We start from the raw sequence: 13,109 nt of genomic DNA, 5'->3' as shown, positions 1-13,109 counted from the left end.
CTTACCTGGCTTTCATCAATTCAAGGAAATACTTGGCCGCCTGATCTCCGAACGAATGGTTTACATAAAGAGGGAATCTTCGATGAACTTTGTTTAAAGCTACCAAATAAATCTGAGAAATACGATCATATTCCCAAATTGGCCATGCTGTAGGATCCATCATTCCACCTTCACTTATACCTAAGGATCCTCCGGCTTTCATTAAAATTTCTTGATTGGCATTCAACCAATTATCAGGGTATTTTACAGCTTTTAAATCGGGCATTCCCCACATTGAAGATACTCTGATTGCTTGAGCAGCAAGTGTCGGATTATCTAAATCACCAGCCAATGTATATATATAACGAGGTGAAATTAATGAACCAGGAGGATCCAGAAATCTCCAACTGATATAAGATAAAGCTGAAAGGATTACTCCACAATTGTATTTATGTGTGAATGAAACGCAATTGCTAAAATGTCCTAAGTTTTCGAATTTAAGTTCAATTTGCTTGTTATAAATGATATCCAGAAATATACGAATAGCACCAGAGTTTTCTGATATGGTATCGCTTAAGTTGATGATAGGAATGTCGGTTGAGCATGTCATGAGCATATCATTGAAGACCGGACTGATAGCATAATCAATTGGCTTCAACGTGATTCAAGGGAGTATGACTGGGAAGATAAGGAATACCAACATACCTGTGAGATTGAAGATGATATTTGTGAACTTTAAAAGCGACATTGTCAGACGAGAGGAGAGTGATATCTGCTCCTTCGTCATTATAGACTTTATCCATCACCGGCTTGGTAGTGGTATCTTCGTCGGACATGTGAAATGGTTCGGCAATCGGTTCGACTAATTGTGAATCTCGTCAGCTCAAGAAATATTTGCTAACGCAGCATTTATGATGGCATGTTTATCGATGCAGCACGGAGAGGGGAACACTATGACCTTACCTTCGATGCAGGAGATAACGGTTTTGTCTTGTCGAGCCTACTGAAAGGGTAGCGGGAAGCAGTGCAAAGAAAGAATACAGATGAGAGCGAAAGAGAAAATTAAACATGACCCAGTACGAGTCGGTAGTCTACATGGGAGATTTGCGCATGTTCAACCATTAGTGATGATGACGGGTGGTCCGTGCATTCATTTCATCAGATCTTTAATCTGTTTCAGGTGTTGTATTGCATCCGCTCCACCTGCATGTATCGAGGCGTTAAGTACGAGACCAAATGAAGCCAAATTCCATGGAGATTTTCCAGATCTAAATGTCAATGGTAAAGTTCTGCATAGATAATGTAGAGCACATACAATATACTTGAGTGAATATCTAGTAATAAGTTCAATTGGATATAAGGTTAAGCTCATCCGCTAACCCTTTAACAGCTTGCCTGTTGCTGCTGCCATTCATTCATCAATTCCTTGAAGTGGGCTGAAGCTGCCTGACCATTTTTGGCGTCTTGAGATAGATCATATACTCTTCCAGTCTTCATGAGAGCAACAACGTAGGGTAAAGGTACCCTCTGTAATTCCCATATTGGCCAAGAGGTAACCTCAAGGACTCCAGCACCGGCATTTTCCCCTAATCCTCCGCTCTGCTCTAATTTGGATTCCTCCGAGGTTCTCCATCGAGGAGGAGGGTCGGGTATATCTTTGTCTGTTGACCAATGCCATCCATGATCTGCCTTACTGGCTATAGTCCTCGCAGCCAGATCGATATCGCCCAGCTCCGCGGCAATGATGAAGATGTAGTGAGGGGAAATACGCTGATCCAAAAACTGTGCGGCAAGAGCACGAAGTACAACCAAAAGTGTTTCGCAATCGAATTTTCGAGCAAATTGAATACAGTTCCTGAATGGACCGAGTGAATCTCGAATGAGTGCAAGAGGTTTACTGTATACCGCATCCAGAAAAATTCGAATAGTTGACGAGTGTTCTATTTGTGTATCGGTAAGTTCTACCTTTTTGTTCACTTCTGAATCGGAGGTGTCGAGAATCATGCTTCTGAACACGGAGCTGGAAATGAGAGTTCTCGTCAGCTCAGAATTCTATCACTGGAGAGCGAATTTGATTGACCTATGAGCTTGGAGATAATATCTATGTACTTTGAAAGCGATATTATCGGAAGAGACAAGAACGATATCTGCCTTTTCATCGTTATATACATCGTCATCTGTAGGAGGAGTGACTTCATGACTTTCAGACATTTTTGATTGTGACAGACGGTGTTCTACTGGAAATTCATCTCGTCAGCTCGCACACAGCTTGCGAATAACAACCTTACAGAAAATAATGGTATCTCGACCCGTAAACACGATGGCATGGATGGTTTTGTTGAAATCACGTGATTGTTCGCACGCTCGAAGTTTATTCTCTTCCTTTTAAGTACTTCATAGTACCTAACTATAGTCTCTCTTTTACATTATATCTATGCAACTATCGTAACCTACAACAGGTTTGACTCACCTCGAAGTGATTGATGTTTTCAGCAAGGGGTCGGTTATTGAAAGATCAATTGAAAAGGTGATATATGTGAAGAAGACGAAAACGAAAACGAATACAAATTGAATTATCTACGTGTTTGACCGAATGGGGTCAGGTTGACACCGTTTTTCTTAATTAATACATCAGCACGCGCACCGTATTCTAATCTTTGTGGTAGCTTGGTATTAGTGGTGGATGTCTCTCGTCAGCTCAAACCCACAATTACATCTATGACGATAGATGTCATACCTCGTACAATGCATCATTGCATGGCGAAGAAATGGTAAATACTCAATTCATCTTACTTGCGAACAGTGTTGATCAACTTCGATCACGCTTTCGATGCCTGGCCACAATAATTAACTTGGTCATGATACATGTTTCATACGTATGGATACGGCAAAATACACAAGCTATATTTGACGTCCTTCACTCGTCCAGAAGAAAATACTTTACTCAAAACCGTGGTTTTCGCACATTCTGCTTATTTTACCAACGATTCTTGTGAGCCTTTTGGTGCCTTGGCTCTTTTGGTCTCTTTGACCTTCTTGTCAGCTTTGACCCCGACGTTGTCGGGAGTACCAAGGGGATTTCGTGGTGTATTTACTTTTTTGGTGGGTGGAAGATCCTTGGTGTCAACGTGTTCCTTCTTCACCTTCTGGATCTTTTCTTCTTTCTTTTGCTCATATCCTTGTTGAGAAACGGGAGTACGTTCCATAAGCTTCTCGAATTTTGTAGCGATATCAAACCAGTGCTCACCGTTCGAACGGATAATTCGAAAAGCTCTTAGATAGACCGCGAAGTATTTGAGAGGAATTTGATTAATGTCGGCAGCTGACCATGTAGTGGGATCCATGAGATCGTCTCCTTCCAACGAGGGGTCTTCATCGTCGAGGTGATTATCATATACTTTCCCTACGTCATACCAATCGGCGGGGTCGGGGTATTCTCCAGTACTGCAGTAGATCCCATCGTCCCCGTCCCTAATAGTATCCGCGCACAGATTGATATCTCCCAGATTACAGGCGATGATGAAGACATATCTTGGGAGGTATTCTTCTTGGTACATATATTGTCTGGCAAAATATCTCATGGCGGTCAAAACGAGCTTACAATCGAAAGTTTTAGCGACTCCGACCGCTCGCCTGAAAGTGCCGAGAAGTTGGAACTCGGGTCGTGGGATATTGCCGTGCAGGAAGTTCAGGAAGAATCGGATCACGCATGCCTTTTGGTCGAACTTGATCGTGACTTTGATGGGCGGCGAGGCGAGCGGAAACATGGCTGCAAAAGGTGCACTTCGTATAACAGAGGATCTCGTCAGCTTAGAACATGCTTGTAAAGAGCGAGAATATCATAAGATGAACGCTGATTACTCACCTGGAGCACCTCAGCAGGTTCGAGGTGAGTTTGAACACAATCCCATCATTCGATATCAGGTAAAGGTCTCCTTCTACATCATTGTATTCTTGGTCAAGCTTGTTGTCCACAATCAAGATAGGGGCAGAGCTGCTAGAAGGTGAACGCATGCTGTCTGCGAAACTTTTGATATCCTCAAATGATCTTATGACTTCTACTACAGGAGCTTGAGGGCCTTCGTTCGTGAATGAACTAGTAGACAGAGTGACTTTAGCTAAGGTTGAAGAAGCTTCAGATAAGGCTATCGCCTTAGGGTCGGAAGATTGCCCCAATTCAAAGGGTGATGGGTTCCTTGAGTCATTGAAGATTGGTCCAGAGACCCCTGAACATTCAGAGTTCGAGTCAAAAGAATCGATGCTTGCTGGACCAATGGATGTGAAAACCATTATGACTCGTGCTAAGTCGAATGTATCGTCAGCTCACAGAACACGATCAGGTCCGTGGATTTTTGTGAGTTTGTCTGTGAGATAAGGAGAGACCAATGTTCACCTTGCAGAGGAACTATCGCCTTTTTGCAGTTGGATCAAGGGCAAGTCAATCTTTGATTGTTGAGTGTTGAATGAAGTGAGTAAGGAAAAAAAGAAGAAAAAGAAAGAAATGACCGGTTAAGGAGGAACATCTGAAGAGGGAAAACGATGAGGATGTGTTCTTGAATGGATAGGGTAGTTGACTCAACTCTACTCATTCATATACAATATCAGTCAACGTGCACTCCCATCAAAGCACGGACCATTTTCAAGTATTTTCAAGTTGATCGATTAGGTGGACAACCTCCACCACGTGTACCCTGAATTCTTCTCGTCATCTTGGTCGGGTTTGACTCTATCTGCCGAGTTTCATTATTATATCACTATCTATTGCTTGAGCCCACCTCTTGATCTTAGCAAGAACGTCTCGCAGGCTACAATGCCAACACTGGATCCTTCTGATCTAGTGCCTCTATTCACTGAATCACCATCCTCTGCTTCAGTCCGAGCATATCTTGAATCACTCGCATCACCATCTTCACTTCCTGAACCAGAAATCAAATCATATTCCGATGTCATATATCACAATCACTATTCAATTGGTATATCATTATCATATAATCCATTAAAAGGATTAGATTCAATAGATATATTTAATTCATCTTTAATCAATTCTTCTTCTCCTACTACCACTAAAAGAATAAAGCAAGAACTTATTCCAAATTATTCAAATTCACCTGAAATAATTATAAATTTTTTAAATGATAAAATAGAATTACCACCTAAAAAAAAAGGTGAAAATTCAATTTTTATTAATAGATCAATTAATTTTAAAATTAAAAATAATTCTAATGGTAGAGAATTTATAAGTCATTTAGGTGAACCAAATAGAAAAGGTTCAGGAAGTTGGATTGGTTTATGGTTAGAATGGAATAATATTCTAATTAAATCAGAAAAAGAAGGAAAAGAATTTAAAATTGGTATAATGATTGAATTAAAAGATCCAGGTTCATATGAATTTTTAACGGAAGAAGGTAGGAAAAAAGGAATGGGAGGAATTTGGGAAAGAGCTTCAAGATGGGAATGGAGTAATATCAAATTTTTTAAGGTAGAGCAATAACTACAAACAATTGTTGTAAACGAATGCACTTCCGCTTGTCTAATTATGAGTAGACATGAAACGTAATCACAACATCATTATATACCCTGCAACCAATTGATACCTGGATAGTATCGTTATGAACATGCATTTTTTATATCTACATCTACATGTGAATGATTTTCCATATATGAGCTGTTTCAATTCTATGCGGTACCAAGAGTATCGATGACAGCTTTCAAGTCATTCTCCCCCAAAATCTCGAAACCTTGTGCTTTTGTGACCTGGGCAAACCGAGCGTTTTAGCGTCTCCCAAAACATAAGAGAGGAAAGGCTTACCTGAGCGAGTTGAACATTGTTTTCATCTAATTTCTCCTCCATGACTTGTTTCAACACCTTCAATGCTAATGAGTGGGCTTCTAGTAAAGTCATTTGCTATGTGAAGAAGAGTCAGTCAGCTGAGGTGCTAATGCAAGCTATGGAGTAGCTGACCTTATGGAAGGCATCTTGTAAAGATTGTTGAGCAGCATCTGAACCTGATCCAATAGCTTTGGCATCATATCGAACAAAAGTTCCTGATGGATCGGTGTGATATCTATAAGGCAGCCATGAGCGAGGGCTAAGATGATTCTATATGTTTGGCCGACTCACAATTGGGGGCCTTTCTCATCTATACCTGCAATTAAAAGAGCTACACCGAACGGTCGAGACTATATACTGACATTGGCTTTCGAAGCTACCTTGTTTAAGAAAGGGCGGGCTCACCATCAACGCATCATCATCCTCGACACTCTCACCGAACCTAAGTGCTAAATCACACACAGCTTGTGTACAACTCTCTACACCTATCTTCTCATCATAAGTGAAAGCGTGCATTTGAGAAGTGACTCTAGCATGTTCAACCATGGTTCTTGCATCTGCTGTTAAACCTGACATTGCCGTACCAATATGAGAATCGATTTCCATAATCTTTTCAATCGATGATGATTCTAATAATGGTGAAGGAACTCTTTTCTCTACTGCTAAAACTACTCCTTCGGGTGTGGTTATTCCTACCGTCGTTGAACCGAGCTGTGAATTCAAATATATGAGCTTGTGCGTCGCGATAAGAAGAACGACTGCTGATCTGTAGCTCACCTTGATAGCTTCCATTGCGTACTCCACTACACAGGTGATATCAGCATAGCCTTCCCCAGCACACAGAGTACATTATCGCATACCTTGGAACAGACGACCCTATAAGATATGTCAGCTAATTATCGAGAAAGCACTCATCAAGTTGACATACCTCTGGCGAAAATGTATTCACACCTCTGTCATATTCGGATCTGCAATCGAGCCAAACATGTCAGCTCGACATACATGGAGCAATAGCAAGAAACCGCTCGAGCCATATTGACGAGGAGATACACTGTTGCGGACATACCTTGTTAAAAACATCGTGTGCTGCTAAATACCCCTCTGGTTAAAAAACAAAAGTTACGATAACACAACGATATGTTGATAGTCTTCAAAGTTGTCTAGCTATCGGTGAGTCTATTGGTTGACAAAATTCTAAGATCTGAAGAAATAAGGTATGTCCGAGTATTAACCATGAAATGACAGAGTTGCCTGACTACTTTGCGTTGAACGATTGCTATTCCAACGTACGCGCGGCGTCACCACTAGTTCCTTGAGTTGCTTTTACATTACGTATTCATCTTTCAAAGTCAATTTGTCCCTCGTGGCTTCCTCGTGATTATCTATCTATATTATTTGGTTCCGATTTGACCGGTTATTCAACCTAAATTGTGTCCATTCAACCTTAGTGTGCACATACCTATTCTGCATCATTCTCAATCAATTTTATTACAATCACTGTATCTATTTTCATCTTTACTCTTGAGCAAATGTGACACATATATCTCTGCAATATAGAGGTTCAAAAGGGCTATCATCCTTGAGACACCTCATCTCATCTGATTCACCCCAGTTTAGAACCCGTCGTAAGAACCTCCCTGGTGTTACCACCAGGGGGAGTGTGGAATAATGCTTGTCTACCCAGGAGTGAGTCGAATCAATGGCTTTCATTATCTGCTTCGCTCTATTCCTCAAAGTCTTGAACCGAGCATGAAAGGCTGATGATCACCGCAATCTCTCCCATTCACAGGCCCAACCTTCACTCTTGGATCCAGAGGACTTCTTTCTCGATCTTCCCCCTGGACCATATCTCACATCCGATGACGCACCAAATGATGACAATGATTCCGTACTGGCCTTGGAAGAAGCTCCAGACTATTTGAAAAGGTATTCGAACAAAGATAATCCCATCGCTGTCGATAGCTCATCCGAAGATGAAAATGCTCCGCTTATCAAAGCCGGACCTTCAAAGCGAAAGAGAACGACTGGAGACCTCAGCGATGACGAGCCGACATATGATTTCACTAATTTCCAGAAAGGTAGACGAGCAAATAGGAAAAGGACAAAATCCACCACCGTACCATCGATGGAACCCACACCAGCATTCACTCACTCTGCATTACCATCTTCTTCTCCTCCTATACCAGGTCCTTCAACACCTAGATCATACCTTGCGGAAGATCATCTGACTCATGTATTGGAGATACTACCGGACATAGATTCCGAGTGGGCCTTAAGGAGTATTACAGAAGAAATGATATTGCGACAGAATGCGAATCCTGCTAATAGAGTCGTAGAAATCGCTTTAGAAATGGTCGGCGGATACCCAAAATTCGCAGCGAAAAAGAAAGAAAAGGCGAAAGAACGAATTTCTCCTATACCTGGTGAGAAGGAGCAGTATATCAGCTCAGCTTACAGAAGTCAATTCAGAATGGGTCCGACTTATAACGTCAAGAGTATAGCTCGATTAGAGGGAGATTTTCCTTTGATACCCGCACCTCAGTAAGTAAAGCTGAAACACCACTCTCAGATGAAAATTATAAGGGTTGACAACTTTCGACTTCTTAGTATCAGGAATAATTTCTACGCAGCACAAAGTTTATACGTACCAGCTTACATGCGACTGCTTGAACATACTAAGCTATCCTTTAAACCATATATGGAGCTAAAAAGAGCGAGAAACGGAGCAAAAGGGAAATATAAGCTCAAGAGTGCAGACAATTCTCAAATAGAATCTCAAGACACAGGTATTGGCAGCGCTCCGTCTGATTTACCTCTGGATCAAGGCGCATTAGAGTTTGATAATGAGTTGAAGTGGCTGCTCAATCACTTGGGTGAGTGATCTCTTCTCAACCCCGATCCCGATACTGACGCCTGAGGGGATCTTTAGCTATAGAAGCGGAGAAAGCAGATGCAGAAGAAGCTAGAAGATTGGCTACCGAACAAGCTTTAGCTGGAGGTGCTGGAATTGAATGTGGTTGTTGCTTTGACGAAACTCTGCTGGTGAGCTCTCTGTGCCCTTGGAGTTCTCTAAATAGCATATCAGGTGGTAAGTGCTCTCTGACGTACCTGATCACCACAGGAGGAAATGATACAGTGCAACGAGGGACATCTTTTCTGCCGCCAATGCGCCAAGACTCATGCGGAAACCAAATTGGGCGAACAATCTGTTGTGAGTGGCTATCATATTGCCTTATCGGATCCTTCGCTCCTTGCTCCTGGCACAGACCCGACACCTACCTATTGTCAACAACGTGAAGCTGATCCGATGTCAATTCCGCAGTCGATTTTGTGCATGGACCAATCCGGTTGTACCTCGCCGTTCTCAGAGTCGGAACTTTCCCGCTTGCTTCCTTCAAAATCTCTACAACTCTATCATCGTCTCAAGCAAGCTAAAGATCTAGAGCAAGCTGAGATTGAGGGGTTGGAGAGCTGTCCCAGTTGTCCCTACGCAGCGGTTATTGATAATCCGCACGAAAAGCTTTTCAGATGTATGAATGAAGACTGTGGTCAGGTCACTTGTAGAGGTTGCAGGAGACAAGAACATATCCCAAGAAGCTGTGCAGGTAAGTCTGGTGGAATAACAGACGATTTGAAGAATTGGCTGATTCCTGAACGAAACTGTCAGAGGTTGAGGCAGACCTGAAGCTGAACCATCGTCATACTGTCGAAGATGCCATGTCAGAAGCCCTGATCAGACGTTGTCCGAAATGCGAGAAGCCGTACATCAAGGAATCTGGGTAAGCCGCGCAGCGTGGGCTTTTGAAACCAAATAGCTGATTAAAAACGAAACCGTTTATACAGATGTAACAAGATTTATTGTACGAAATGTAATACAATTTCTTGTTATGTTTGTCAAGAAGTTGTCCAGGGGTGCGTATCGAAATTTTCATCGTTTCTCGCTCGATAGACTAACGCATCAGTGTGATAGCTACGAACATTTTGACCAGAGTGAGTTTGGAAGCCGAAATGGCATGTCGTAATGATGAGAAGGATTAATTTGACTCGGCATTATACAGATCCGGCGGAATCAAGTCAACCGAAACATCCGGGTAAATGCAAATTATGGGATCGGCAAGAGAAAGAGCAGGAAATAGAAGCTGTAAGTACCCTCAAGCCCCAGTGGGTGAATTATAAAAGACAATTTTGCTGAATGAACTCGTTCTTATAGGTTAGAGCAGCTCGGGACGCCGCAGCGGCGCGAGTAATAGCAAGGGCTCAAGAAATAGGTGTCAATGTCAACCCTGATGATGTCAACGTACCCTTGGTCGATCCTGTTGTTCCAGATAGACTTAATCTGATGCTGCCGCTTATAAACAGATTGGTGGAGGGGGCGCGGGGTCCTGATGGTCAACCATTTGCCCCATTTGATCTTCCAGCCGCGGAAATCCTTCGTAATTAACTTTTCGTTAGACTTGATTTGTATTGAATATAGCTGATTTATGCATGTTTCGTGGACGTATAGTAGCGTTGCGCATGTTGAATTATCGAAAGGGATGGGCGGGGTTGAGAATGATACGAGATGCAGGGAACGAGCGAAATGTCATATTAGAGCGGGAAGGTCAACAAGTCAGATGGGACAGAAATACTTTACAGAGAAAACTACGTACAGTAGTTGTACGTGCCCCTCAAGGGCCCGACCGCGAATATTTCCGACACCTGGAAGCACAACTGAACATGTTGGATCAAATCAGGCCTGTTGCGATACCCCTAAATGATCGACCGATAGCACCTTTACCTCATAGACCAATAGCACCTTTACCTCATCAATATCAAGCGCAACTCATGCCTAATCTCAATCCAATACTGAATCCACCCTTACCTCCTATACTTGCCCCGCTACCCCCTAATCAAATGATACAAAGGGCCAATGCAAGAGTCCAAGATGAAGTGGATGTAGATTTTTCCCAGTTTCTTAGAGGGGAATCGGTCGAGAACGATGCTTTGGAAGATCAGGATGAATTGGACGTTTTGAGAGAGATGGAGGAGAATCCTGCACGTAGATGAGCAGGTAGACCATAATGAAAATCAGACATTCCAGAATATACTGCAGCAGAATCCGACAAGTGGAATGAACAAGACAGACATTTGAATAGGTGTGATCGTCAGTTTCATGCGAAGGAGTCACTTTTTATGATTCATCCAATGAGTGTTCTGAATACTAAAGTTATAAATATCACTTCTTGTTGCATTTAGGTCTCTTTGATTTAGTTGTTTATATTTTCCATGTTGTTGTATCTTTTAGCATGCCATGTATCCTATCTCGCATACCTTATCTCTTATCAAGCCGTGCTTGCATGACGTCAAGCGAGAGACCAACCATTCGAATACATGGCACCACTTTTCCTGCGATCCTTTATACTGACTCAAAATTCCTTTCTTCAGAGCTCGGCTCCATTCTTCTAAGATCAAGTATAAAGGAGTTATCATACTCAGAAGCTGACTTCAATTTTGACTGAATCATACAATTCGACTCGGATACAGTATATTTAGCCAACGACTTGAGTATCTTTCTTCTTCTCCATTCCCATAATTTACATTTCACACATTCATCTTAAGATCAGTCTTCCACATCATTGCACATCGATCCAAATCACCGAATTTCAGTTCCACTATCAGTTCAAATCCTATCACGAATAAAGACTAAAAGGGATTAACATACGATTCGAAATGAGCGATCCTTCTAACAAATCCACACTCTCTTCTTGTTTAACCGGAAAGCCGTCGAATGCGGAAACGGATTCAAGCACCCGACCTTTTCTAGAAAGTTATAGGAAATCCGCAAGAGTTAAGCCTGATTTACCATCTTTCGGAGATATGCCCGCAGGGGAAATTTCGAAATTATCAAAGGCTACTATGGAATTCGTTTATAGTAACCCCGGATCAATGGGAGAAGGTAGAAAAGATGGGTCTACCAATAAAAATATCTGATAATACTCCATCATAATGCGTTCTGACGTATTGAATATTGTCCTTCTCGTTTTTCCCGATTATTCGATTCTATACTTTCCCGTCAATTTCATGATTGCTAATGATGTCAAAGGATTCATGTGGAATTTCCGGTAGTTCACCGTTATCTATTGGAAATATATAATCATATGACGAGGAATGATGACATGCATATATTCGGTCATCCATGCTCCTTTGATGGAACGTACTATCTGTCATCCATCAACGGAGCGATACTGTTTCACTATATTCCCGCTTTTTGCGCTAGATATAATTCTATAGTGATGAATGCCTATAAGTATGATCGATGTTAAATAGGGTCAGTCACTCACCAGTTATTTTTCTGTCCCACTAATCAAATCATGTCTTCGTCATCTCAGCGCCCCAATCCAAAGAGTCCTACAAATTCCAAATCCAATCAAGGTTATATACAACCCGCTTCTCAACGAAACATGGATGACTTGAAGTTCAAAGCAACATTTCCTCTCGGACAAAGAGAAGCTGAGCTGGTACGCCCAGATGATGTGACCATCGAGGCTGGTCATAAACAACGACCTGAAGGTTATGAGAGTGATGGATCTCGATGTCCCGAGGACAAAGTCCAATCGGATGATGATGATTCCAGTCCTTGTCATTCGGAATACGACTTCGATTACGAGGCTCACGTATCGGACGCAACTGGCAGTAAAATCAAGCAATTACCAATGAAAACCGATTTGACCGGTTCGTCCTTTGTCGGACCCCAATCAAAGGATCAGGCAAATTATCTTCATCAAGATCAGCCGCCCAACAAATCCAGCAGCGTAGATGATATTTCCAACGAGATGATGCTGATCAGCACCCAAGGAAGGTTCGCTCAAGCAAGCAGACAAGTCTCCAATCCCTCAAACAGACGACAAAGATCTCTTTGGACAAGAGCTACACATATCGATCCGGACAAGATCACAGCACAGGTATACGATGATGGCGAAGAAACCGAATTTGAAGAGGATGAATAGGTTGGAGTTGCATAATGCGATGCTCTAAATCGTCAGCTGTTGAGCAATCAATAGCCTGCTTGGGGTGTTGATTATGTCTCTGAGGATTTATCGTAAAACTTGTAGTTTGATGTAAGGATTTCTCGTAGTCTTAGTCGTACGCATCATTTATGTGCACATTCTGTAAAGTCTATGCTACTTGTCACTCCAATGCCACTATCAATCTATCTGGTATGCCACCAATCGTTCCCAGGAACGATGATTGATGACTTCATCCTTTTCGATAATAATGTTTGATATTTTGACGCGTTCATTTCGGTCAAATGAGATCGAAA

The 13,109-nt window shown here is 42.0% G+C and overlaps 8 protein-coding genes across 8 annotated transcripts; 4 read left to right on the top strand and 4 right to left on the bottom strand.

The window, feature by feature from the left end:
- Position 1: 1 nt before the first annotated feature.
- On the bottom strand, positions 2 to 815 carry I206_102838 (uncharacterized protein; the record flags this gene model as incomplete). The annotated part of the gene is made up of 2 exons (XM_019154941.1): positions 2 to 611; positions 685 to 815. 2 exons carry the CDS (start codon positions 813 to 815, stop codon positions 2 to 4), a joined length of 741 nt encoding a protein of 246 aa, XP_019012344.1.
- Positions 816 to 1,362: 547 nt separating this feature from the next.
- Positions 1,363 to 2,190, bottom strand: I206_102837 (uncharacterized protein; the record flags this gene model as incomplete). Its single annotated transcript, XM_019154940.1, has 2 exons — positions 1,363 to 1,999; positions 2,060 to 2,190. 2 exons carry the CDS (start codon positions 2,188 to 2,190, stop codon positions 1,363 to 1,365), a joined length of 768 nt encoding a protein of 255 aa, XP_019012343.1.
- A 761-nt stretch (positions 2,191 to 2,951) lies between these two features.
- I206_102836 (uncharacterized protein) lies at positions 2,952 to 4,269 on the bottom strand (the record flags this gene model as incomplete). Its single annotated transcript, XM_019154939.1, has 2 exons — positions 2,952 to 3,762; positions 3,845 to 4,269. 2 exons carry the CDS (start codon positions 4,267 to 4,269, stop codon positions 2,952 to 2,954), a joined length of 1,236 nt encoding a protein of 411 aa, XP_019012342.1.
- A 520-nt stretch (positions 4,270 to 4,789) lies between these two features.
- I206_102835 (uncharacterized protein) lies at positions 4,790 to 5,470 on the top strand (the record flags this gene model as incomplete). Its single annotated transcript, XM_019154938.1, has 1 exon — positions 4,790 to 5,470. The coding sequence occupies one exon, from the start codon at positions 4,790 to 4,792 to the stop codon at positions 5,468 to 5,470; it is 681 nt and encodes a 226-aa protein (XP_019012341.1).
- A 185-nt stretch (positions 5,471 to 5,655) lies between these two features.
- On the bottom strand, positions 5,656 to 6,889 carry I206_102834 (uncharacterized protein; the record flags this gene model as incomplete). Its single annotated transcript, XM_019154937.2, has 9 exons — positions 5,656 to 5,733; positions 5,789 to 5,884; positions 5,942 to 6,044; positions 6,101 to 6,159; positions 6,215 to 6,520; positions 6,587 to 6,612; positions 6,670 to 6,685; positions 6,738 to 6,777; positions 6,876 to 6,889. The coding sequence occupies 9 exons, from the start codon at positions 6,887 to 6,889 to the stop codon at positions 5,656 to 5,658; spliced, it is 738 nt and encodes a 245-aa protein (XP_019012340.2).
- Positions 6,890 to 7,477: 588 nt separating this feature from the next.
- On the top strand, positions 7,478 to 10,855 carry I206_102833 (uncharacterized protein; the record flags this gene model as incomplete). The annotated part of the gene is made up of 12 exons (XM_070202628.1): positions 7,478 to 7,495; positions 7,599 to 8,350; positions 8,417 to 8,682; positions 8,739 to 8,851; positions 8,931 to 9,020; positions 9,132 to 9,414; positions 9,477 to 9,588; positions 9,653 to 9,721; positions 9,780 to 9,799; positions 9,868 to 9,950; positions 10,020 to 10,242; positions 10,314 to 10,855. The coding sequence occupies 12 exons, from the start codon at positions 7,478 to 7,480 to the stop codon at positions 10,853 to 10,855; spliced, it is 2,571 nt and encodes an 856-aa protein (XP_070058729.1).
- Positions 10,856 to 11,518: 663 nt separating this feature from the next.
- On the top strand, positions 11,519 to 11,779 carry I206_102832 (uncharacterized protein; the record flags this gene model as incomplete). The annotated part of the gene is made up of 1 exon (XM_070202627.1): positions 11,519 to 11,779. One exon carries the CDS (start codon positions 11,519 to 11,521, stop codon positions 11,777 to 11,779), a length of 261 nt encoding a protein of 86 aa, XP_070058728.1.
- Positions 11,780 to 12,159: 380 nt separating this feature from the next.
- I206_102831 (uncharacterized protein) lies at positions 12,160 to 12,795 on the top strand (the record flags this gene model as incomplete). Its single annotated transcript, XM_019154935.1, has 1 exon — positions 12,160 to 12,795. The coding sequence occupies one exon, from the start codon at positions 12,160 to 12,162 to the stop codon at positions 12,793 to 12,795; it is 636 nt and encodes a 211-aa protein (XP_019012338.1).
- Positions 12,796 to 13,109: the final 314 nt, after the last annotated feature.

Source organism: Kwoniella pini, chromosome 3 (assembly GCF_000512605.2).
Source record: "Kwoniella pini CBS 10737 chromosome 3, complete sequence".
In the NCBI taxonomy this organism is placed as follows: Eukaryota; Fungi; Basidiomycota; class Tremellomycetes; order Tremellales; family Cryptococcaceae; genus Kwoniella; species Kwoniella pini.
Note: the sequence above shows the minus strand (reverse complement) of the source record. Positions and strands in the feature narration are given on the sequence as shown.